This window comes from Ostrea edulis, chromosome 1 (genome assembly GCF_947568905.1).
Source record: "Ostrea edulis chromosome 1, xbOstEdul1.1, whole genome shotgun sequence".
NCBI lineage: Eukaryota > Metazoa > Mollusca > Bivalvia > Ostreida > Ostreidae > Ostrea > Ostrea edulis.
Genome location: NC_079164.1, coordinates 21,828,980 through 21,856,871, shown reverse-complemented (window position 1 = coordinate 21,856,871; position 27,892 = coordinate 21,828,980). Strand labels below are relative to the sequence as shown.

At 35.1% G+C, this 27,892-nt stretch overlaps 2 protein-coding genes across 3 annotated transcripts in view; one reads left to right on the top strand and one right to left on the bottom strand.

The window, feature by feature from the left end:
• Positions 1–5,765, bottom strand: part of LOC125663699 (potassium voltage-gated channel protein Shaw-like) — a 47,179-nt gene extending 41,414 nt beyond the window's left edge. The window contains exons 1-2 of one of the 2 annotated variants that reach the window (XM_056153057.1): positions 5,651–5,765; positions 2,626–3,670 (exon numbers count right to left, since the gene is read on the bottom strand). The gene's annotated coding sequence lies outside the window, so the exon portion shown is untranslated. Of the gene's footprint in view, positions 1–1,221; positions 1,319–2,625; positions 3,671–5,650 lie in introns of those variants that run through there. The other variant, XM_056153056.1, reaches the window with a different exon arrangement.
• LOC125663684 (neural-cadherin-like) lies at positions 423–25,318 on the top strand. Its single transcript, XM_048896011.2, has 21 exons — positions 423–1,861; positions 6,239–6,418; positions 6,701–6,941; positions 7,223–7,469; positions 7,664–7,766; positions 7,853–7,958; positions 9,284–9,531; positions 9,627–9,907; positions 9,993–10,104; positions 10,224–10,597; positions 10,729–11,085; positions 12,078–12,275; positions 12,894–13,071; positions 16,247–16,387; positions 19,952–20,067; positions 20,195–20,356; positions 20,462–20,709; positions 21,264–21,526; positions 22,326–22,466; positions 24,025–24,132; positions 24,231–25,318. The coding sequence occupies exons 1-21, from the start codon at positions 910–912 to the stop codon at positions 24,485–24,487; spliced, it is 5,013 nt and encodes a 1,670-aa protein (XP_048751968.2). The 5' UTR covers positions 423–909; the 3' UTR covers positions 24,488–25,318.
• Positions 25,319–27,892: the final 2,574 nt, after the last annotated feature.

The window sequence follows — 27,892 nt, the reverse complement described above, 5'->3', positions numbered from 1 at the left end:
TTAATTCAAACACGCATTTAAAAAGTGCTTCCTTTAGGCAATACCATTGTGATTTCCGTTTCATCTAGAATTAATATACTTTAATTAAGCTGGAGTGAAAAAGAATAGTTGGCTTTTATACGAATTCTTGGTAAGTATTATTTAATTCATGTCAATTATTTGGATTTTAGAGTTACTTTCCCTTTCTGAATAGAAAAAAATACTCGGTTATTCAATTGCATAACGAACAAAAATATATTTGTGATATATATTTACATGTAATCATCGTAACTTGAGTTCTGCAGTCAATAGACTTTCTGTTTACTTTTCTTCTCAGTGTTAAAGAGACGAGATTTGAGCAGACCAAGCGTCATTATTGACTTAAGCTTAAGCTAATAGTGTTAAAACTATAAAGCTCTTGTCTATTTCAATGTAAGTGCATTTTGCATTTTCAACAGCATGATGTAATCGTTTCCTGATTTGTCTGTTTGAATTTTATTTTTGCATACCTGCATGCACGAGGAAAATGATATCGAGGTAACCTCACAGGTCAGGGAACATGCGAGGTGAGAGAAAAATACAAAAGTGAAAATACTTGTTAGATGACTAAAGTGGGTATTCTATCGCCCACCATAAATGAGTAAAATCTTGGTCTAAAGTGTATTTCTGTCCCTCACCTCCACTAAGATAACGCTGCTACCTTGTTTAAACAGGTAACTGATAACACACAACGCATTCCACAAACCACAGTCGTGAACCAAACAGGAAAAGAGGTGAATTATGTCATCGGAAATACTTTTATCAAGTTTGAAAATTTTAATTTCAAAAGTCCAAAGAACGTCGTAACGTTTTATTCTTTTACAACTTATACTGTGTGGAATATAGTTAAGAAAAAAAAGGAATCGAGGACACAAGCAGAGGATAAACAATATGGCGGCCGTTTCAGGGCTTGTCTTGGCTGTATTCTTGTGTATACCGGATATTATGCTGACAAAGATCATCGAACTAAGAGTTTCAACTAATGTGAAAACAGGATATATTGTCGGAAAATGTGGCTGTAGTGAACACGATTGTTTAATTTCTAGTTCTTCCAATTCACCTGACGTTTTTGAAATTTCAAATACAGGAAACATCATTTTGGGCAAAGACGCCATGTTTTCCACTGGGGAAACGCACCCGGTTTCAATTCTCACAAAAAACAATTGTTACGACAATATGGCCAAGGAACAAAACTATGTTTACCGTGTTGTTAATTCGCCTTATTCGGTTGCCATGTCTACTTCTGTACTCCACAGCTCAATGATGCTCGGATTCCCAGCTTTGTTAGGAAGCGTTTCCGGTTTACACCCTTATTTGAGAAATAAAGATCAAATTGTCTCATTTAGACTCTTAGGAAGTCTGTCTGAACATTTCAAAGTAGAAGTTGACAGTGCTAATGATGTCTATATTATCAAGGAACAAAATTTCCTCACAAAGGAACCTTTCCAACTATTCCTTTTTATTTTAGAAGTGAAAGATGAATACCACATTCAATATTATAACGTAGAAGTGTATATTGGTAACGAATTAGAGGACTCAGAAGACATTCTCCTAAGCCAACCTCAGCAACAAGAATCTCATGTTGTCGTCAAACGACAAACCTCGATATCGAAGGATGTGTCGGTGTATGAAAACACGACGGGTGTTTTGTTCAATGTTAAAAGTAATCAACCAACCACCACTGGGATGCCCTTCGAGATTGCTGGGGCCCAGCCAGAGAATATCTTCCAGATTGATGCAGAGGGCAACGTAACACTGACGGATGGGTCTACATTGGACTATGATAGGGGACACAAGACATATAGAATCAACATCATAGTCAGAGGATCTCTAGGAGCCCAAGGTATAAGAAACTCAATGAAGTCAGTCGTATTCATAAAATTTAACAAATGTTTTCAAGACAATTCAAAATTTTGTCCGAAAAAAATATTTTTTACAACAAAATTTTACATTGAGAATTTTTTTTTTTAGAATTTGCCAAAGTGCAAACTTTTTATGACAATATCGTGAATAACTTTGTATATTTGAATCCAGTATTTGTTTGAACCATAACGTTTAAAAAACTCATGATAAGACTTGTATTTACTGGCTACATGTTACGATAACACGGTGCGATTTTGTCAACACACCAACTCGTCGTCACATCGCTAATCAATTCGATCACAGCTTCACTCGATGTTTAGGTCTTTGTGATAAAAATAGAATATCGAGCACTATGATAACTTGATCATGGAAGCGAATAAATCACAATTTGAAAATGTTTACTATGTATTGGGAATATTATCGAACATGATCTTTAAAACTTAGATGATATTTCAGCTTTTATTGGAATATTCTTAGTAATTAAGTTTAATTCAACAAAAAAGAAAATGAAAAAGAGATTTTGGTGAACAGTTCAGCTTGAAAACAATTAATTTATGATATTCAGGAAAAAAAGCACTCTCAGTTGTAAGAAATCCAAGCAATTACAATTTGTAAACGTATGGAAAACTTAATAGCCTTATGATATTTCAATTTCTAAACTTTTTTGTATTATAGAATAGTTTGGTTTATCTTCAAAATTTGTTAAGCATATGCAACATGAGGTTCACGGACCACAGTACTCACCTGAACCGCCTTGTTCGTAAGTAGGAGAGAATCACTGGTGTACAAATGATGATTATACTGACAACTGTATACACTAAAAGTCTTAGGATGGAAGCATATGTTTTGGCCAACCATACTCTTGTTGTTATACGAGGTTCCCATAGGCATATTTTTGGATATTTGTCAACAAAAAGACAACAAGAACAAAGTAATACACCAATTTACCCAGACCACACATTGAAGGCGTCGACGTTGGTTGGCAGAACGATATTTTGTTTGCCATATTTGTCTGAGTTCGCAGAAAAGCTACCTAATCACGGTTACAATTTCGGTCAAAAAGATCTTTTTAACACGTATGTGGTATTTAAATGATTCAAAATATGCGGGTTCATTTTGCAGGTACTTTCCTTTCTCCCAAATGTTTTTGCCCAAATTTCAAAAAAACTTCCATTATGAAATATGCTCCCTTTTAGCAGTCACAACGACGTTTAAACTCCCGTCCCCAAATATTGATAATAGTTTATTGCATCACTATTCTTTAATAGTTTTAATGAACAACCCTTTTATATGACAAAATTGCATCAATTTATCCCCGTATCATTAACCATTTTATAACCAAGGTTAACGTTTTTGCGGTCAAACAGCGAAACAAACAGACAAATGGACAGACCAAAGACTATATGTCCCCAAATGTTCGATTAAAATCTGAAAATATAAATCACACAATTTAATTGGAACATGAATATACAATTGTTTTGATATTGATCACAAGCTGTTCACCAAAACATTTGAATATTCATTACGAGTTTAAAAAATGTAAATACATGTTATCAAAAAATATTAGAATCATTATCTTCAAATATATACGTTTATAACAAAATCATTAAATTTAATTATGTTTAATCATTTCCCTATATTTCTGGTCGACTATATTGTCACTTGATACTTACTCCTCCAAGGCACCTGATCCCACCTCTGGTATGTCCAACTATCTATTTTGTATTGCTGGTGGACTGTTAGTCCCCGAGGGTCTCTACAGCCCAGTAGATAAGTACTTCGTTACTAGCTTGAAAATACGGATGTGTATTTAATTGCTGTTATAAAATTTAGAAATCATTTCAAAATTAAGGATTATCTCCCTCCTGCATAGCTCTTATCCTTGGACGAATTTGGCTCCACTTTTTTGGCTATATTTAGCTCTAAAACTTCATAGTTATTTCGGATTTCAAACATTTCGGTTGAGCATCACTGAAAAGACATTATTTGTCGAAATGCGCATCTAGTGCATCAAAATTGGTACCGTATAAGTTTTACATTATAGGAGTTATGAGATTGATCACTGATCGTTATCTTCACCTTTCACTTAAAACGCAGTGTGCCTATACCATGCATGTATCTCTAGATCATTAGACCCAAACGTCACCCGCTCGCTGGCGGAATACAAGGTCCCATATCTATCCATAAACCCATTGTTCTCTGTCAATCATGACCTTGCATTCATTTGTGAAAATTACTTTCTTCCTATTGCCATCCACTGTTCTCTTCCTAACGTTTTTGCACCATTTCAAACGCTTTTTTCCACTTTGCGTTAAAAAGTCTCAACCGGTTCACATCTCAAGTTAAATGCTCTTTACAGCACTTTCTGAAACTGTTCCTGGACCAACTTAACTCCTGACATTTGTTATTTCCGTTAAACTTTGCCTGCGGTTCATTTTCATTTGCCGTTTTCCTTGTTCACTGAATTTTCTAGGTCGTCCATTGTTCACTAACGGTTAAAAAAAATTATGGATGGTTGTTAATCGTCCTCTGATAATATCTTATATTTCTTGTAATGTCGATCTTGCCTTTCTCAGAGATAAAATTGAACGTTTCTCATGAGTTTACCCTATTCTCAGTGATTAATATCCTCCAGCATTCAGTTGGACATTCTTGGTACACTGATTTTGACTACGGATTACTCCGTTTACCTGATCAATACATAGGGCCCACGGCGGGTGTGACAGGTGGACAGGAGATGCTTACTCCTCTTAGGCATCTGATCCCACCCATGGTATATTCAGGGGTCCGTGTTTGCCAAACTCTCTATTTTGTATTGCTTATAGGAGTTATGAGATTGACCACTGTTCGTTATCTTCACCTTTCATGTACAGTGTATTAATGACTGGACTGGTTCTTAATAACCTAACATATCACATCTATAAAGGAAACCACTGATCACCATCATCTCCTTCAAGCATAAATGTCTAAAGAATTACTAATATGTCATATGTAATTCTGTTTGAATATTAACCAATGAGGCTATTACCTTATCTCCTAAGCATTCATGTTAAGTTTTGGGCATAAAAGACTTCACAGACCGTCATCCAATCACCTCTTTACATTTACTCAATAAATCGAAAAATACCACAACTACTCCCAATACTCAAAACAGTAATACAATTATTGTATTTCAATATGTATGTTAGCAGGCAAAGGGACTCCCCCTTCAAGTGTATACAAGCCAGCCGTTTCGTAATCTTTTAATTCCTAGGGTTTAAATCACAATTTTAGTCCCATTTGGATTAAATCCACCGATCTACAAAATTATGCTAATTAATCGCAATCTAATAAATACTTCAATACAACCGGAACCAATCACACCCAATCCTTTTGCCCGCAGTTCACGTGACAAATCACTCTCTCGGACCACAAGACAAAAGAACTCATCCCACGTTCTAAAAGTAGAAATATGCGCACGAGCATGTGACGTCACAAAGAGAAAGCGGAATAATTCCATCACATTTCTGGTATGAATAATACAACCCTAAAACCCACGTAATTAATTAAAACGATGTTTCAATCACTATTAAAAAATCAAATCATTACTACTCGTAGTATACGAATATTAATCAGTAAAGCCAGCCAGTAAACGAAAGATAAACCCAATACTGTGACTGTTTCTTTTCCGGGTAAGCTAGGGCCAGTATAAAAATATTTGGTCACCTAGACCTTAAAGGAACCACCAAGGTTCAGCAACCTAGGCAAAATAAAGTAATAATTTTTTTACCTTTCCTGAGTACGGATAACGGCCGAAAGACAGTAAAAAAGACCCACTGGAGCAAAGCGAGTCCTTCTACTCGCATGAATATCCAAAGAATGACTTATAGTCACATGTAGTACATGTACTTCCGCTCGGATATTGCATCATATATTGAGGCTAATTTCTCAAAACGAGAAAATCTGAAAGTAAGTATACGTCAACATCCAATCATTTGATAAATGTTTACTCTAGTGAACTTAGACACATGTATACAGTAAGAGATATAACTCTACCTTTGTTAGGCCTACCGAACGACCAAAACTAACGCGTTGCCGAATTTCGATCTGAATGACATCATGCTTTACGACGACTTGTGACCCGAGATTGTACAACAATGCATCATAATACATAATGTAATGAAATATAGAATTATCATTACTTTGGTTCACTTCCATAATTTTTTTTTTTTATCTCATCCACATAAATAAAAACATGTCCATTACGCTCGATCGTGAAAAGAAATAATGGTCCAAATTTCTTCAAATACCACTAAATAAAATGAGGATTGCTCTCCAAATTCTATAATTTCGTGGACATTTTTTTCTTTGAGCACAGTTAATACGTACTTGGTGAATCTAGCGGTGTTGGATAGCAATGACGAGAATCCCATCTTCCTAAATGAGCCCCGCCCCTTTCTGACCACTGTCCGGAGTGATATGACCCCGGGGACTATCTTGTACAAACTGAACGCCTCAGATCCAGACACAGGGAGCAGCCTACGCTTCTACATAAACGGTATAGAAGAAGTAACATCATTGATTTCAAAATGAATTGGTTGGTTTTTTCATCAAAATGCATGCTATTTATAAACAAAAATCACAATGAAATCGAATCATTTCGTATAGTTCATATTTACAGTATAGTGATTGCTATCTCACTTAACTTTTATAAACAACGTAATGTCAAACTATCCATGTCTGTAGTTTAATCCTTATAAATCTTAAAGTAACACAATGCTACCTTAAGATACTAGTATATGCCAAGAATTACCTTGATTATCTCGCACAATTGATTCAGATTCTTTTGGTTTCACTGTGGACGAAAGCACCGGAAGTATATCCACAACGAGGCTCTTTAATGGTGTTGATGACGCAAACGGTACTGAATACGTCATCAATGCCTACGTGTCTGACATTGCTGCCCCAGTCATACAGACAACGAATACCACGGTTAAAGTCACAGTTGGCTTGATGGGACCTCAGTTTTTCTCTCCATCATATACGGCTAACATACGAGACGATAATGAAGTCAACCAAACGTAAGTAGAAAAAGAGAAACTACATCAAAACACTATGCACAGATTACAATTCTCTTCTAAATATTTTCTTTGAAAAACCTGCCTTCACTATATTCAGGTACCCGTTACGTTGATTTTTACGTTAATTATGTAATGATATAGATAAAAGAAAATCCAATTATAACCTTTAGTGAAAACAAGTTAAGATGAAGGTTGTACGCAATATCATCTTGAAGTAATAGTTGTTGGTACGACTCGTGACATCAAAGCTGCAAAAACTAATATGTGTTTTTCCTTTAAAGCTTCCCAGTTTTGGACACCAATGGAGGCCCCTCTCCCGTCAGGGCTGTTAACTTCCAGGCAGATTTGAATGGCAGTACAACCTATTCTGTGTACAGCTCTGTGCAGACCATTTCGGATGCATTCGCCATCTCCGCTGACGGCAATCTCAGAGTCCTGAAAAAGCTGCTACTGGGTGCAGACCCGCAGACATACGATCTCCTCATTCAAGCACAGGACTCCTCTTCCGGTTTATGGACAAAAGTCAAAGTAAGAAACATCAAACTTTGTTGAAAAATTGCTAATTTAATGCTGTTTACTACTTTATTTCACTTATTGAAATTTGTTATACATGTTTAACTAGATATGAATACATTGACCAATGAGTAACATATACTACAGGTAAATGGACATCTTATATCAGATGTACACTCGAGTAAGATCACATGACATTTCTTTTTCAGCTGACCGTACATTTACTGATGAACTACAAACCAGTTTTAACTTTACCAGTATACACTGCAACAGTTCGAGAGGATTACACAATCAACCAAACAGTTCTTACAGGTACAGCATGCTGCTAACGAGCCTTGCCTTTTATCCTCTTTATACGCGTTGACGATACACAAAAAAGTTCTTTTCTCTTCTTTTAGTGGGCACTATTCCTAACAACAGCTCACAACAATTCAACTACAGTGTCGACTCTCCCTATTTTTGGGTAGAAAACTCCAACGGCAAGGGCATGATTAAAGTGAAAAGGTTAGCACATCTAGAGGCCTGCTTACCAAATTTTGATAATACACGACAGAAATTTAGAAATCGTATTGCTGTTTTATTCTTATTCATGCTAAGGACGACGAACTCAATTAGAATTTTATCTTAGTTCTGCGCAGAAAGATGCGCATGTAGTTCGTGTAGTCAATGATTAACATATTTGAATAAATGAATTTTGTTTGAATAGTGAGACATTGATTACTATAAACAGGCATTTTTTTCATAAATGTTGTATGATTAGTCAATTTAAAAAGCGCCTCGACATATCGATTCTCAAAGCATTTTTTTTATTTTTTTTTTTTTATAATTTATTGGATTTTTGTCACATACATATACTACCCTCTCACACTGATTCATTCATTCTTTAATAGAATTATTACATCTGTGGTTACTTGCTGTACAAAAAAAAAAACAGAGATAAAAATAAATAAAATTACCCCCCCCCCCAAAAAAAAAATCAACCCCTGACAAACACAAGTGAAAAGTATCTAGTAAAAAACAAATCATTAAAAAAATAAACTTCCATCAAAGCATTTCTTAATGCACATGTACATTAGTGTAAAAATGAAACGGTTGCACTGGCTTTGAAAAATCATTTTCCCCTTTTAAGTTTTATGAGAATATTGGTTTGTTTATGATATACAGAAATATGACTGAAATCTCTGTTGAAAAAAAAACCAATTGAATATGGGCATTTTAAGTCGTATTCTGTTGTAAACTTGGACATATTTTTATCAAATTTTGACACGCTCCCCATTAATTTCCATCCGAGAACTTTTAATCTTTTTATTTAACCCATCAAGGGTTACACTAACGTATATAAAAGTGTCCAGTGAAGTTTCTATTGAAAACGAAAATAAAGTTCATTGTTCATTCATAATTGTAAAGCATCTCTTTTATTATCTACCGTTTCATTGATTGTAGCAACAAAATGCGATAAACAGCGTGCTGGAAGATACTCTCTCTGTACAAGGCATGGTGTGAAAAATGAAAAAGTACACGCACACCCGTGTTCACACCACTTTCAACCCAAAAATGAAATATACGAACGCCATCTTTCTAATTCATTCTTTTAAAATTTCTAATACAACATAATACATAGATGTCAAGCAAAATATCAGTCTTTGTATTGGAATGAAAATAACTACTAGTTTTTGTGTTAATAGTTTAGGTAATTAAGGCTCCGTTAAAGCATGAAAAATAAGACTCAAATGACAATTGTTGAAGCAACATGATTGAATACATGTAGGCATCAGAAATCTTAAGACAGAGACTAGACAATCACTAATTCTTTACATAATTATTTACAGTCATCTAGATTATGAGGCGAAAAGTGACACATACTACCAGGATCATTCGTATACGTTTCACGTGACAGTGAATGGATATAACATGACGTCATTAGTTGTTGTGTACCTACTGAACGTAAATGACGAAACGCCAGTTTTCACGAGTAGCAACGAAAGCACCATACAGGACACGATCAGTGCTGGGCGTATTGTGATGAATGTCAAGGCTATCGACAAGGACGGAGACAAAGTGACCTATCGATTTCAAGGTTGATAAAAAAAAAAACCCACACTTTATATAAAATGTAAAAGAATGTCGTTCTTAACAGTGGTTTCATTTATAATTGAATTTTATACTTCTTAGAGTCCAGTGGAATATTTCGCATAGACGGTAATTCTGGACAGATCACAATACTGCGAGATGGTAATCAGCTCCCAGAATACATGGATTCCTATCAGCTGACTGTTATTGCAGAGGATGATGGAAGTTGTTGTGTAGGTGGCGGAGACAGACACTCAGCAACACAGTACATAAAAATTAACATTGTGGACAGCAAAAACTTCAAACCCCAGTTTACAGAATGTAGTTCATATTATAATGCATCCATTTTAGAGGAAGAACTTATAGGAACATACGTCTTAACGGTACGTTACGCAAAAATAGTTACATGTACTTTACATGTATATGCAAAGTGGCAGTTAAATGATATTTTTTGTAATATCTATGAAGGTATCTGCAACCGACAGAAACAAAGGAGAAAACGGTGTCGTGGACTATAAAATCTTTAGTTTTAGAGATGATCTGACTCAGGATTTTACTATTGAGAAAGTAAATGACTCAGGTATGTACTTTCAAAGATTGAATATACATGTATATATAACATGTACTGCGATTATAATCTGTTATCAAAGAAAAAGATAGAAAAAAAATGAGAATTGACGAATTTGTTGATTTTTTAAGGCATCATCAGAAGTCACGTAAAGTTTGACCGTGAAACACTCAAGGACATCTTGAAGGTAACGGTCATTGCCACAGACCATGGTCAACCTCCTTTGAGCAGCGAGTGTTCTTTTATCGTGGACGTCATTGATATCAACGACAACGCTCCTGTATTTCTGTCGGGAGAAAACGTTGAGGGCTGTAACAAACGTGACGAAGGAGTTGTATCACGTGACTCTTCAGCGGGCGACATAGCGTTGAACATCAGGGCGTTTGATATAGACACCGGTGATAATGCTAGGGTAGTCTACTCTTTGCAGGATAATCCTGGAAATTATTTTGAAATTACGTCTGATACTGGGATGATTTTTGTCAATGGGAATCTTTCAGATGCGGTAAGTATAACAAAATGAAAGTGATTACACTGTGATCTGAGTAAATTATGTTTTAATTTTCACCATGGATTGAACTAGAAATAAATAATTATCGCCCGAGTCCAAATGATATTCTTGTCAATATTTTCCAGCCTGAACGAGTAACATTACATGTTTTGGCTTCGGACGAGGGTGATCCACCAAAAAACACAACGACTTATGTAGATGTAAAGATAAGCAACTCAACCACCCCAAAGATCTGGCCACGGGACAAAAACAACCCAAATCTAGTTATCAAAGACAACACCAGAACAGACGCTCTGATTTCTCACGTGTCCTTTGGAACCGTCTTGACGACGGCAAAATTAATTGTGAAATGCCAATCTTCCAGCCAGACCGACTTATTCAGAATAGAATTAACGACAGATGACAAAGGGTTCAATTTATTTGCTGCAGGAGACTTTGATAACGAAAAAGATACTAAAGTGGTGGAAGTCAGAGTGTACACGGTTGGTTTACACGATACTAACACATGTACAATGGTACTAGTACAGTCTACTCCACTTATATTGAGGTCGCTTACACTGAACTATCTGTTATATTGAAATAAAATAATTTCCCTTTCCCAGTAACATTACTTATATGGTTCAACATCGGTTATATTGAACTTTTGATATAATGAACAAATTAAGTCGATCCCCCCAATATATCTGGAGTAGACTGTATTCTTATCAAATGGTTTTGGATTTTGCTTAAATATATTTGGACTTAAAAGAGGTATATATATATATATATATATATATATATATATATATATATATATATATATATATATAAATTATAAATTATGGAACACCAAACAATATTTTGTAATAATTGTAGTGTTGTTTGATTATTTGAATACACATTAATTCCGTCATTGCATGCAGTAATTGAATCCGAGTCGACATGTCCGGATCTGGTTGGCGTCTTTGCCTAATGAACATCTAATGAATTTGAAGATAATGTCATCTGAATTATACTCCTCTGTAATACTAAATCAGTTGTAGATATCTTTAGTTGTGATATGCTGATTAAAAGCTCTCTCTAATTGAATTATTGCTCTCTCTAATTGAATTATTGCTCTCTTCAATTGAATTATTGCTCTCTCTAATTGAATTATTGCTCTCTTCAATTGAATTATTGCTCTCTCTAATTGAATTATTGCTCTCTCTAATTGAATTATTGCTCTCTTCAATTGGATTTAACACACACGCTGATTCAGCCAGATATTCATTTAACTCTATTTCATCTAAAGCGCGCACTTATAGAATTGAAGAAAGCATGTAACGCCATATGAGTTATGAGATGTCTAGTTATTTAATGGAAGAAAGAAATTCCGTCGGCATGTATTCTTATCACAGAACACTACACTTATGTGAATGGTATAATATAAATGTGATTTGGTGAAATATGTGTGAACTTCAATTTGAACTTCCATCTTTTGTTTCCAAAAAAACAGAATTCTGAACAAACCTTCGAAGATTCATATTTCCTGTTTTCCATCAATGACACGAACAACAAAAGACCGATATTTGTTAATAGGGAGAATCCTGATATTGGTAAGATAGAGTTCAGCGTTCAGGAAGAACAAGCAATAGGAGAGGAAGTAGGCATGTTGTTAGCCCATGACGAGGATAGGACGCCGCCCTTTAATGAGGTTTCTAATAATTTTGATACATCTATCTTACTGTTTGAAGATTGGCTGAGGGATCATATTATTTATGTGAAATAATCGTTTCTGTTCTTTTTATTAAACATGCATGAAGCATACCTACAGAAATAGCTACATTAATATAGATAGTTTAAACAGAGAACTGCAATATTCCATCGGATTAATAGCGAGGTTTTAACAAAAATAGTTTAATGGTAACTGGCTGAAATTATTAACATGTACGAGACATCTACATATTAGTCATCTTTCTAAACATTTCTTCTGGAAGTAGTAGGTTAAGAAAGTAAGTTAAAATAGACTTAAGTAGATGTTAGAATAGCAGTTTATATAAGGCTTAAGTAGAAGGTTAATGTACCATGTTAAATACATGTATTGCAATATTTGTAATACAAACGTATGCAAAAAGAAAATAATTAAATACAAATGAAAATCTATACAATAAAAAACGAATTTATTCAATTCAAATAGAAACATATACAATGCATATGGGATATTTATAAAATTCAGTTAGAAAATTGACATACAATTCAAATGGAAAATTATATACGTTCATGTAGGGATATGCAAACACACAATAAGTTTGTAAAAATGTGATTATTTCAGGTGACATACAAGACTAGGTTGAACGACAGCAGTTTCACGGTGGATGACAGCAGTGGTGTGATAAGTACCCTGATCAAATTTGACCGCGAAAATTTGACAGGAGGTGGTCTGGATTTAAATGTGGTAGCCATGGATGGATACCCTTCCTCATTACCTAGTCGAATTGGTCCCAACACAGGTATGAATTGGTCCCAACATCGGTATGAATTGGTCCCAACATCAGTATGAATTGGTCCCAACATCGGTATGGACAGGTCCCAACACTGGTATGAATTGGTCCCAACACAGGTATGAATTGGTCCCAACATAGGTATGAATTGGTCCCAACATAGGTATGAACTTGTCCCAACACAGGTATGAATTGGTCCCAACACAGGTATGAATTGGTCCCAACATAGGTATGAATTGGTCCCAACATAGGTATGGACAGGTCTCAACACCGGTATGAACAGGTCCCAACACCGGTATGAACTGGTTCCAACACAGTTGTGAACTTATTTGTACACAGGTGTAAACAGACCCCAAAACAGAAATGAACTAATCCCATTATAGACACGAATGACAACTATAATGTTTATTACATTTTTACGTTAATACGCCTGATTTATATTTAGAAATCAATACAACCCAAACGTTAATATTAACAATAACTTCAATCACCAATTTGATTGATCTACAAAGGGTGTTTAGCACTGCTGACCATCATATTCTATGCGAAAAACGCAATGTTACTGCTTAATATCCCATATGTTCAACAGTAAACAAATTGTTAATGTTAATAACGAAATGCAAAGGTATGTGGAGTACTCCAAGGAAGTTTACTTGGGCCGCTTTTATTCTTAATATATGTCAATGACTTACAAGCACCTATTACAAATTCCGGATTTCGGTTTAGATTTTACAAAATATGGCGTCCGAGTGATGTGCAGATCATGTGGGTTTTTTTATGCAACAGAGATTTAAATCACTACTGTGTTGAGAGTTAGCATTTTCACCACTCAAATACCAACAGAATATGGTCCGTAAGATTATTGCAGTTTATCTTTACATGACATATAGCATTTCTGTCAGTGGGGGAGTGAAATCAACATCGTAGGTAATGACACAGATTTGACAGTTAATATAAAAGAAGTAAATCAATAAAGGAGAGATTTTCAAAGATTCTCAATTGATAAAATTGTTCAATTTTTACATATCAATAAAAACAATATCATATACATTTAAGATTCACTATAGATTTGTTTAATAATCCAAAACTTATGCACCACATTAATGTAACAAATTTTAATAGACTGTCAATGTTTTCTTTTTTCTATCAAAGTTATAAAATGCCATTATAAATTGATATGATGTTTACGATGATGACATATAGTTATATAACTTGAATAAAATCAAATCAAATATGCTACTCATTAAAATTGTAAATTTTTGTGCTGTCATTAGATGAATTGGACCAAACATGAACCGAATCGAAAATAACCGAACCGTGCTGTTCTGAATCGAAACTGAACTGAATCGAACTAACCCTGAATCGCCCCAGCCCTAAGACTGTTAATGTTTTCTTTTTTCTATCAACGTTATAATGTGCAGTTATGAATATATATGAGCCGTTCCTAGCAAAAAGTGTCCTTATGTATTTTAGTGCTATAATGTGAACTATAGAGCACAATTCCTCAATATATTAGAGCAATGTTGATTGTCATTAAAATATTATAGTCAACCAAAGATGACAACCAACTCTGATTGGTAATCATGACCTTTTTCTTTACAGGTATGTAAAATATGACCCCACATTTTTTCATTATGACGTGTTTTGAAAAACATTGTTGGATAAGATAAAGGTCTTTTTTCCTAGGAACGGCTCATATGATGTTTACAAATTACGACATATAATTATACAAAACTTGAATAAAACTAAATAAAGTATGCTACTCATTAAAATTGTAAATTTTTGTACCTTCATTAGATAAATTGGACCTAACATGAACCGGGGAAAAAAACCCGAATCGTGTTGTTCTGAATCGAAACCGAACCGAATCGAGCTAACCCTGAATCGTCCCAGCCCTAAATTGTGGATATACTGCTATTCGTTCTCCTCACAAAGAAGATAGTATCTGAAAATAAAGTTTTAGGGGTTTTAGGACATTGTCAGAACTACTTGTTAGATAATAAGATGTCTTTACATCCAGTAAAAGTAAAAACATATTTGTTTCTAGAAGAAACCCCAAGAGTTATTCCCGAACCAGAATTCTTTTCAATTAATTGTAAAGGAGTCAAAACGAATTCAATATTATGGCATTATATGTTAGATGTTATGTTTATTTTAGACAATTTACTTTCTGGGGAAATAAGACTTAGTGATGATATTATTCTAAAGAAGTCAAACCATCGACTCAAATTTCTTTTCAAATACAGATTGGTTATTTTCTTTGTCGAGAAAACATATACTGCTTTAATCCAATGCTATTTTGACTAGGCACTTGTTGGTTCAAAGGCTTGACGAAAACCGTGAAAAATAGACTATAAGTTGTCCATAACTAAGTGATTAGGTTTGTTCTCAATAATCATCCAAGGAAATGAATTAACTTTGAAGGGTTTGAAAAAAAAAAATGCGAAGTTTTGTCAAGTTTCTGTTTCCTTTGTCTTATGTTTTAACATTTTTCACAACGAATGTCTTCAAGATAGTTTTTGGATATATCAAATTCCACTATAGAACAACTAGATGATCTAGTAAACTATTTCCCTATAACACCTTTCATTACAACGGTATTAAGGATTGGCTTTCACTTTCACTTACAGATTAAATTTAATCCATCATTATCAAGTTTCAATGTTGGCAAAAATCAAATCTGTAGCTGATAATGAATTTTATTCTAATACTTGTTTATCATGTTTTTATACATATACAGTTCTACTTTTTCAATTTTGAAAGTTTTACCAAAACTTCAGAATTGGTCCTTAACACGGAAATAAACCAACAAAGGCTTTCATAGGTTATTCTCGGGTCAATGGCTTTAATGTTGGTAGCCTATTATAAATATTATCAAAACCCATGACAGTCGTTTAAGATAAATAAGAATTCCGATCGAGATATATATATATATATAGGACTCAAGGCTGGTGTGATCGATCAATAGGGGATGTTTACTCCTCCAAGACACCTGATCCCACCTCTGGTATGTCCAGGGGTCCATGTTTGCCCTACTCGTAATTTTGTATTCTTTATAGGAATTATGGGATTGACCACCGTTCGTTATTTTCACCATTTCTTTTTGTAAACGTAATGTATACTTGTAAGTAATGGAAGCAAAAATAAGACAAGCCATCGTGATGCATTCCATTAAACATTTCAGGATCGGCAATTGTGCACATCACTATTGAAGATATCAACGACAACCCACCTTTCTTTGCTAAAAGTGCCTACTACTTTCCTGTGGCGGAGAACGCACCAATATCTGCCAGTATAGGGATAATCAGTGCCCTAGATAAAGATGGTGAGTCCTCACTGGAACCAATCGCTACCTTTGTTGTTTTACGTCTATTCAAGGATATTTCATTCATTTCGAGACATCACCAACTTCGGGTACGATTACACCTAAGTCGCCGCAAAACATCGTCACGCCACACTGAGCACTTTTTAATCGTTAATCAAATTGGCTTAAAGTATGAAACCTACATATTTTGATGCGTGCGCAGTCACTGTGGATATTGAAGAAAATAGGTTTCATTGACAATTTGCCACGACAAAAATGACTATGAAGTCCAACACTCTAAAAATCTTATCAGAACTATAACACGAGAATAGCTTCATTTTTCCATGAGAAAGACAAACCTTCAGTGTTATATCCTTCTTCTCGCATATTGATGGTTAATATCTAATTTAAACATATTTTATCATGTATAGCATAATAGGATTGGGCAGCAGGCGGAGATATATAAGCCTTTTTCTGAGGTGAAAAGTCACTACATGTACAAGAATTATAAATACATGTACTCTTAGTTGCAATTATCAAAATAATAACAAATATTTTAAAAGAAGATATATGATTGCATATACATGTATGCATATATAAACATATCAGTAGTAAGTGACATGTACGTGTAATGATAATTGATAATGATAAAGAAAATAGAAGGGAAACAAAAACAAAACGGAATGAGAGATATAGATAGGATACGGTTTGCAGATGTTTCTTACATATTGTACATTCATGATGAATTTAACTGAATCCTCTAGACCTTTTTATGTAAGTATACACATATTGAAATTGCTCAATATTAACATTATAACTTTTTGAAGAGGTCCGAAATAAAACTGAATTCAATGAGGCTGGAACATTAAGTTGCAATTTAGAAATAGATTTTAAAAAAAAAGAAAAAAGAATATCACTTTGTTCAGTACCACACCCGGTATATACTTTCATGAAAATAAATACTTGACAGCATGGGTTTTCAATTAGAGCGTAATCAAAAAGTTCAGCATGCATGCCACTTGCATTATTTTGTTTACTCTCCCCAGAAGGAAAGCATATTGTTTTAGTGTGTATTCTTCTTCTTCTACCACCTCTCATATAAAGTTTGTCCGGGGCATAACTTTTTTGTCTTTTGACATAGGCCTTTGGTATTTGGTATGTGAGTATACCATGACAGTGTGTCACGTATCATTTTTGATTACCTTTGACCTTGGGCTTTTATGTAAAGGTCAATTAATATAATTTTTGGGCTAGGTCTTTCATATTTGGTATGTTGGTATACCATGATAAGACAGAGTGTCGCGTGTTTGATGACCTCTGACGTCAACCTTCTATGTAAAGGTCAAATAGAACTTTTTGGGCATATTTGTTGTCCAGACCATAAGTGTTTTGTCTTTTGACATAGGCCTTTGTTATTTGGTATGTGGGCAAGTTTAATTTACTATCATATGTTCACAACACTGTTCCTGGTTTGAAGCTCATATACATATAGGCGAATGTTATGTACCGTAAGTCCTAATTTTCCACTTTAAAGATGAAATTTCCTTGCGTTTACTAAAATGTTGTGGAAGTTATTTCGAGTTCACTGGGATATATCGAATCGACATATAAATGTATATTGTTAATAGAAAAAACGTCGTCGATATATCTAAATGTCGCATTGAGGGCCACAAAAAACTATTTGTTCTTCTCATTTAGAAGCTTTTCAATAAATTCTGTATCATAAGAATATAAAAACAGGTCAGCAAATAAAGGAGCACAATTCGTGCCCTTGTGAATTCCAACAGACTGATGGAAGACCTGATCACTAAAGACTACGAAAACATGGTCAATGAGGAACTCCATCATATTTTAAGAATAAACTTCATAGTACTTGTGCGTAGAATCAGAATGGTGTTTAACGAAGTATTGTTTTTAATTACTGATATTTTGTTTTTCCATTCTTGTTGAAGAGGCAAATGTCTGTGACGTCAAAAAGTCTAGTCTTTAATTCATCGTGAGGAATGGTTATGTGTTGAAATGGCGTACGTTTGATGTTGATTTAGAAAAGTTTTGTGGTTTCAAATTTACTAAACGTTCTTTGGAATTAATTAGGATCCACATATGATTTACTCCACTTCTGTCATATGTTATTGCACAATATGGTTGAAGTTTCTCTTTGACTGCTGCTAATATTTTCGTGATGAGCAAATATAGGGGCTTGGTAGAACATTTGCTGGATCCAGCAATGTATATAAGTACGGGTTTTTGTGAAGTTTAGGAATATTCATTCGTTCCATTGACTGGGATATTAAATGTGTTGAAAACTGAAGCATGGTATTGAAGAATTTCGTCTGTTGAAAAAGCAGTTGGTTACCAAATGAGGAATTAATGCCGACTTCTTTTAAAATACAATGTACACTTATTATAATGAGCCTTACAAACAAAGGAAAATGTTGTTACAAACTTTTTGATCTGAAATAGATACATATTCCTCATGCAACCTATCTAATTCTTTTATCTGGGTTAGAATAGGTCCTCAGTACCCCTTGCTTGTCGTAAGAGGCGACTAAATGGGGCGGTCCTTCGGATGAGACCGCAAAATCTTATATGACAATTACATGGTGACATTTGGAGTAGACAACGCCAAAAGTGACGTCTTCTCTCGACTTTACTCTTTAGTTTATATATACTTGTTCTTGTGAACTTCTCTTTTTTTCAGAAAAGCATAGCGCTGACTAAGACGATTTTGGTGTGTCTAACGTTTCAAATACTGCTGCCTAATCCATTTATGTTTCATACATAATAAAATATTGTTTAAATTAAATACATAAGTTAATTCATATTTAACAAATAGAGAAACAGACAATGAACTTATATTTGTGTGACAGTTTTGCCTCTGACGCGGTCAATCACTTTCCACAAAGTTGTGCGTTGATACATTGCAACGTCATCAATTTCAGAGTGGGGATATGAAATGGAAAAAACCCCACACACACAGTCGGATCACACTCTATGAAATCAACATTATTGATGTGCATAAAACAATGGGTATATGATAAAGACAACTTCCAATCTTGAATGCCAAATGGACTTTTTGTCTTATTTCGTTGTGGAATACCCCCAAAAGAATGTGCACATTTTTAAAACGTGTGCAATAACTGCAATTTATATGAAAACGATTGTAGATATGGCTTACACTATCTGCATATACATAGATATCATATATAGCATGTCAAGACATATTGATGTTCAAATCTCCACACAGAAAATATTGGTAAATACGTGTATATTTCAAACAAGTCCAAAATAGGAAAGTACGCCATCATCATGAGTGCAAAGTTTGAATTACATTGAATAAAATTATTGCTGGTAAAGATTACGTAAAATAGTTACCATAAGTGAGGAAGTACGTCTACTATACCTGTGGTCGCCACTGGCGACGCAGGTAACAAACGTGTTGATTTCATGAAAATTGTCAAAGCCGTGTTGTAACCTACGTGGATAATAAGTTGATCCACTGCATCTTGAAGTAGACCTGTTATGTATATTAAGATGTTTTTCTCTATATACATATGTATATAAATTTTGTTTGTTCTCTTTTAGCCCCGAAAACATCCATTTATACCAAGTATTCAATTGGAGAATCTAGGTATTTTGGGGTAGATGAGAATAATGGAAATATCTTCGTGGCAGGAATTTTATTTGGCCAAGCAAATAAGGTATTATCACTACTGCACCTAAAAGACATGAATTTTACCATGCATGTTAGATATTTAAACAACCTAAAATGATGAAACATTGTATAATAGTTATTCTCTTGAAATATGTTAGGCTACTTTTTTCTAGAATATTTCCATAAACTTCACTGCTGACGATGGAAGATACGCAGCTTCCGTTCCTGTATATATTGGTGTACAGAAGAACTACAACAGACGCCCAGAATTCCAGGGGAATTACGATATCAAAAACATAGTGGCTCACAGAAACTACAACGAGTCGTTATTTCAAGTACCTTATATCTACATTTTATTGACTTTAAGTAAAATATAGAACACAACTTTTAATGCTTTCTTATTTGATGGATATATTAATGCTATTAACGTTTCCTTTAAGGTGAAAGCAAATGATCCAGACTGTGAAGTAGAATGTAACTTGAGATATGACATCATTTCCTCTGAAAACGTAATATCACGTGTTTTGAGAATTGACCATGTGACTGGAAACGTATTCCTCCTGGAACCACTAGACACTAGGTCATACGTTTTCAGTGTGAAAGTGACAGATAGTTCATCGAGCAGGAGAAGGAAGCGATCACTTGCTGCTAAAAATGCCTACACAACGGTTTCAATCAATCCAGCTGTGTAAGTATTTCTTATCCTTTCAATTCTGATATCTCAGAATGCGCATCTGGTGCATCAAAATTGGTACCGTATAAGTTTTACATTATGACCCCTGGGTCGAGGCCTCTGCTGGTGGACTGTTAGTCCCCGAGGGTCTCTACAGCCCAGTAGCTAAGTACTTCGTTACTAGCTTGAAAATACGGATGTATATTTAATTGCTGTTATAAAATTTAGAAATTCATTTCAAAATTAAGGATTATCTCCCTCATGCATAGCTCTTATCCTTAGACGAATTTGACTCCACTTTTTTGGCACGCTGTTTTTGGCTATAATAGCTCTAAAACTTCATTGTTATTTCGGATTTCAAACATTTCGGTTGAGCATCACTAAAGAGACATTATTTGTCGAAATGCGCATCTGGTGCATCAAAATTGGTACCGTATAAATTTTACATTCTAATTCAGTGGCCGATCTGTTTAGAACTACTCATACTATCGAAATATTTGTAAAAGCATATTGTTGGTCTTCCAATACAGTAAAAGACTTGAATTTTCATTTTAACATATTAATTGCAGATGTAATACACACCAAGATGCAAATGAAAATGGTATATGTGTTTGTATAGACTATTGTAAGAATAGCGCCGCCATCTGTCAAAATGGCGGCACGTGCCGCCTGAATTGTACGTCTGGGTCAGAGCGTGGCTATTACTGTGAGTGTCCTCAGGGGTTCAGTGACTGGGACTGTAGCGAGACCGTGAGCGTCACTTCATCCACTATTGTTGACGAAGAAGGAAACAACACATGGTTGATTGTACTGCTTGTTTGTATAGCAGTTGGTAAGTGTTTTTAACAGGATTTAAAATACTTTAACAATGGCATATTTTTGAAGAAGAAAAAACAACCCCCAACAATTGTACGAGTCAACTGTATACTTATCAGTAAAATTTCAAACGTGTGGGAAACGTTAAAAATATATGACGTCATACCAGAGGATTACCAAGAATTCATGGATCTGGTATGCTAATGAGATAATGATTTAAAGCCAATTAGATAATTTTAAGGCGCAATGCTTGCATCACAAACAAAACAAGCATCATGATGTGATGCAGTGCCATTTTATTGAAAATTGACGAATATGGTGTGTAGACGTGTTTGGGGACCGTGCCATAGCGATGAATGGTACCCAGAGAGATTGATTGATACTCATACCAATCCCACCGATTCTCTTTCTAACTCTCCAAGTTAGTTTTTGCATTGAAGTTCCAATGAGGATTTTAATGAAATTTTTGAAAGCTCCTGAATGAATATACAAAATTGTAGATAAAATATTCCTTCATTATTTACTCGTGTGGAATAGTGAAATTCCACCGAGGGGACAAAATTAAATGTCTGCGAATCTTCTCCTCTCGGTGAGTTTCCCAATCCCACACTCATACTAATGAAGGATCATATCAATCATATATATGACGCCAGGTCACACTTTCGTAATGAAACCAATGTTGCACTGGACCACTAACTCTACTTGGTCACATAGTTTCTTTCAGTGTAAGTAGTTAATGCCATAAAGATGTTTTCTTCTATAGTTAAGTGATGAGGTATAATACATTAAAGCACAATATCTATGTCTAATTTCAGTGTGTGTGGTGATTATTCTTGTGGTGTCTCTCCTGATCATGAGGCGACGGAACAAGGACAAAGACAAGAGTATGTTTGCCTATGACAACGATGATTATGACATCAGGGAAGACGTCATGGATTATGATGAAGATGGTGCAGGTACAGTGCAAGAATATGAGGTGTTATAATATGGAAAGTTTTACCCCAGCTTTACTAATTTGTAATGGAATCATGTGATTCGTTTACGCCGGTCACGAGTTAACCATCGTACGTATGAGTTTTCTTTTTTTGCGCATGTTCCATGGCCATTTGCGTCGATATGAACAAAATTAAGAAAGGGAAATTACCTAATGATCCATATAAACTGTTATCAAACGTGGTACAGTGGTTGCTCCTAGAGATCAGATGACCTGTATTGATTTTCAGGTCAAATGCGAATGGTCAGTCTGTTGACCATGTCTTGCCCGCTCCATATCTAAAGAACCATGTGATCGACAGTTAACAAACATCGGTCGCCGTAGCTCAATGATAGAGCGTTCGCTTTATAACCGGGACGTCATGAGTTCAAGCTTCGTCAAACCTAACACATAAACCTAGGAAATGATTGCTCCTTCAACAAAAGTTCGACATTTAAAAGTAAGAATCATGGGTCTTTCGGATATGACCTAACAACAGAGGTTCTGTGTCTCGACATGTTAAAGAACCCTCACTGCTACGGCCCTGAGCGCTAAACATAGGTCTAAATGTGTGGTACTTCACCTACAGCAGGTGACATTTCAATAGGATCGAAAAATTCTCGATGGCGTGTAAAACAAACAAACAACAACAAACAATCTTGGTACAGTGGCTTCCCCTGGAAAGTAGATGGCCCCTGTTGAATTTTAGATCACGAGGTCAAGATATTGTCCTCTCAATATCATGAGAACGCTTTGCTTGACAAATATCAAACTTGGTACACTGCTTCTAACAAAGGAGTAGATGCCAATTTCGATTTTGAGATCACAAGGTCAAAAGTCAAGCTGGACGTATTTATGTAGTGTCCACTCAATATCTTGAGAACCATTTCCTTGATAGACATCCAACTTGGTACACTGGAACCTCCTAAAGAGTAGGTGGTTCCTGATTGATTTTCAGATCACAAGATTAAAAGTCATGATTCGAATGAAAGGTGAAGATAGCGAACAGTGATCAATCTCATGACTGTTTATTTTGAAATGTTTGCTCAGTATCTTGAGAGATAAAACTCATATGATGGTTGTCCCTGACTATTACATATAGAAATGTCATATTTTCACCATCACTACAGCTATTCTTATTGAAAAGTTGATCCTTTTCAATATTGCCACATGGGGCGGGCGTATATGTTTCTGAAACATATCTTGTTACATCTTACGTTTGGCGAAACAAGTATAATTGGCGCTTGAACTCATGACTTCTCGGTTATAGTTAGAGAGTTCACTTTCTAATTAGAAAACAAACTCTCTAACCACGGCACTGAGCCAACGCGACAAGTAGGGTTATACATATATCCGTAGATTTCATACCGACGAGGGTAAGCCCCTCCCAGCCTCCCGTAAATGACCATGTTTCTAATTAAATGCTACATCAACCAAATATTGAATGGTTAGGGTACATTTTCATAAGGAAGTGTTCAGATTCTTCATTTAAACACATGTACCTCAGAAATTCATTTAGCTATGCCATTTCTGTATTGTAGGAGAGGATGACTACGCAGGATACGACATTTCAGTTATAAGAAAACCGGTGACCGCAAGAGAGGAAATCATACCAAAGTCAAGGACAACAGCAGACAGACCAAACACTTGTAAGAAATCTTTTGAAATTCGGAGTAACATATTTTCATTTTTAATCTTATACACCATATTTGTTTAAATAACGAATATTTTTGATGATCTGTTGTAGCGGCAGGACCAAGCTCTGGTCATTTACAAGAATTCATTAATGATCGTCTGGATGACGCAGAGGACGACAGTGGCGCCCCACCTTATGATACTTTACACGAGTTTTTGTACGAAGGCGAAGGAAGTCTCGCAGGATCCCTCAGCTCCATCAACACATCATCAAGTGGAGGAGAACAAGATTACGAATATCTCAATGAATGGGGTCCAAAGTTTGCCAAACTTGCTGATATGTATAACACATACGAAGATTCCGACTAATCGTGAGCAAGAAAACAGCTGCCTCAAATCACCATGATCAATCGTGACTTTTCTAGTCCACTGACATCACCTATATTTTAACATCATATGCATATTTTCGTTTCTTTATATAGCCATACAAATATATTTCATGACAGTTGCTTTTGGGTTAATTGCAGTGTTGAATTTTGTGCCATAATAGAATATATTCCTTGTGTGTTGGTCATAGAATCTGGATGATGACAATGAATTGTAAATATGGTGCTGATGAAAGTAATTTATAGATTTTTTAAAAATAAAAAAATGGCCATTTTACGGGCTGATATTGGTATGTGACAGAAATGTTGCATATCATTGAGATTGCTGAGAACACTTTTCTATGTTTAGCAACAAGAGAGGTTAAAGACTGCAAATCTCCTCCAAGGTTTTTAAGTCTGAGGAACATTTTCAGAACACAATTATCTTCTGCTTCATTACATTGTTGCTCATCCACAAATCGCTCCCCAAAAGACATGGGTCACTGAAAATTAATGAATCTGAATTGTTTTGATTTTTATATATTTTGTAGCTGACAGTATTTGTAACTCATTATAAAAGTATCATATATTGTTTTCCTGGGAATTGTGATGCTACGGTTGTCATAGTAACCTCTCTTGTAGACTTTCCGTAATAAATGGTACAGGTGTTTCAGATGGTGTTTAAAATTTATACAAAAAGAGTAAGTGATAATATATGTTCAGGTTTACTATGAGCACTATAATTATTTCCTTATGTAATTACTGCAGGTGATAATATAGATAAGTATGCACCTTACATGTATTTGTTTTAACTCGTATTAAAACTATAACAATGTTTTGATGTTTATTATTGAATTCATTCCACATAGAATGATCGTATCGTTGCTCTGAAGATGAATTCATTACATTCTGTTTGAAATTGCTTGTATGTTCATGCTCTGTAAATGTATGTTAGAAACGCGGGAAATATAACGCAGCTGATGTAAACTGTGTATTGTGACTTCTATTACTTGTGATGGTTTTCCCCCCTTTCAAACCAAGCGATTTTCAACAACAAAACTTTGTTATTTTTGATATTATAAGAATTTACTGAACTAATTGAGAAAGAGATATTAACAGCAAGTGCTAAGACTTATTGAATATTTTTTGCTGAAAATGACGCGTTTACGTAACCCGGGTTTCCTCGGCCTACGGCTTCCCTTGGATATTAGGCCTATATATCCAGCATTTTAGATTATGTGCACCGACACTGTATGTATGTTATGAAATTTATAACGCTATATATTATGATTTTGATAGGCCTATAGTGGTTTGAGAATTAGATTTACGAATTGTAACAGAGAGGTGTTACATGGATACTTAAACCATGACTATTATTTAAAAGATGATGAAAATGTAAGGGATTTTTCATTTGTATTTTATTTTTACTTGTGCATTTTTAAACATATTTTCACTTTACCCTGTGTCTGATTATGTCCGACAAGCATTTGTTTACATGTATTCCGGAATCAGATACGAAAATATTCTCTCTTTAAATACTACTTGAATAAACCACGTGATGCCTTGCAATCACTACCTTTGAAATGAAAATGTAGGGTTTATGTAATATTATCCACACATACATATATGCACACACCGGAGTGAAATGGGCAACGTTTAAGGAATCTTACCTTACCGCAGTCATGAACATCGTTCATACGAAAGACTAAATATACACACTGTCACACTTTATTAACTTTTACCTAACGTCAACAGACAATTAGGTTCACATCATATTCGCACAAATCTGTACTCTGTTGCATTGAAAGTTTTGAATACATCATTTGAGGAATCCAAAGCTAGTCCATACTTGGATTTTTCAACACCCAATCACATATTGAATTCTATGATTATAGATGTTTACCATCACAGGTCCTTTAAATCACCGCGGGTCATGGATGATAACCTTTCCGATTCATGCCGTCAGCTCCTTAAACTTGAGGTTACTAACAAAGAAATAGGTGCCATCAACACAAGCAACATTCTACATCATAAGAAATCCAGTGGGGATTCGGGTTAGAATAGGTCCTCAATACCCCTTGCTTGTCGTAAGAGGCGACTAAGTGGGATGGTCCTTCGGATGAGACCACAAAAACCGAGGTCCTGTGTCACAGCAGGCATGGTACTATAAAGATCCCTCCCTGCTTAAAAGTCGTGAGCGCCAAGCATAAGCCTAAATTTTGAAGCCCTTCACCGGCAATGATGAGTCTCCATATGAAAGATTCTCAAGAGGTACGTTAAACAATATACAATCAATCAGTCATGATAAAAGTCTGGTATGCCAGCAAATTTGAAGTCTACGCCCCGTGTACCATACAACTATACTTATACTACTGCATCTAAGCTTTTAATTACAAACTTTACAGTACCTAGACCATCTTATACATAATCTATCTACGTTTTCTTGTTCTTTCAAATACATGTACATGTATAGTTCAACTGGAGATATCATTACTGAAAGGTGAAGATGACGAACAGTGATCAATCTCATAATTCCTATAATCATTACAAAATAGAGAGTTGGGCAAACACGGACCCCTGGATATACCAGGGGTGGGATCAGGTGCCTATGAAGAGTAAGCATCCCCTGTCGACCGGTCACAACCTGCCGTGAGACCTATATCTCGATAAGGTAAAATGAGATGTCCTTAGTCAAAATCAGTGTGCCAAGAACGGCCTAACAATCGTTATGAAACAAGTCAGACAGCATTTGACCCAATGATAGGTTGTATTGGCAAAGTAGATTGTTATAACGACCATATGGTACATATATGTATTTTCGAAATGCTGACTTTAAACGAGACTGTTGAAACCTTGTACCATCAACTTGTTTGCCAGTAGCCTGCCTCGATTTAAAAGCTGATCATACGGAGAACAAGCTCTTGCGTATCGAATCAGTTAAGAGATATGAACACCATATGCAGGTGATAATGGAATATTGCTACATAGATATGGGAAGCTGACGATGGAGAAGCTGAAATCATCCCGTTTATCATAAAGTTGAGTTGTTAGTTTGCCGTTAATATTTATTTTCAATAAGATACCTAAGTATGAAACAGAAATGGACGACTGTGTGGTGTCTTTTATTTTGAGTTCACAGGGATAAATCGAAATGAAAATTATCATTGTTAATAGATAAAACATCGTTGATATATCTAAATGTCGCATTGAAGGCTACAGCAAGAGCTTTTTTCTTCTCATTTGGAAGTTTTTGAATAAATTCTGCTTCATAAGAATATAAAAGCAGGTCAGCTCACAAAGGAGCACAATTCGTGCCCATGAGAATTTCAGCAGACTGTTGGAAGACTACTGAGATATTATTGTCAATGATGAACTCCAGCACATTTTTAATCTCAAGTTCAGAGTTCTT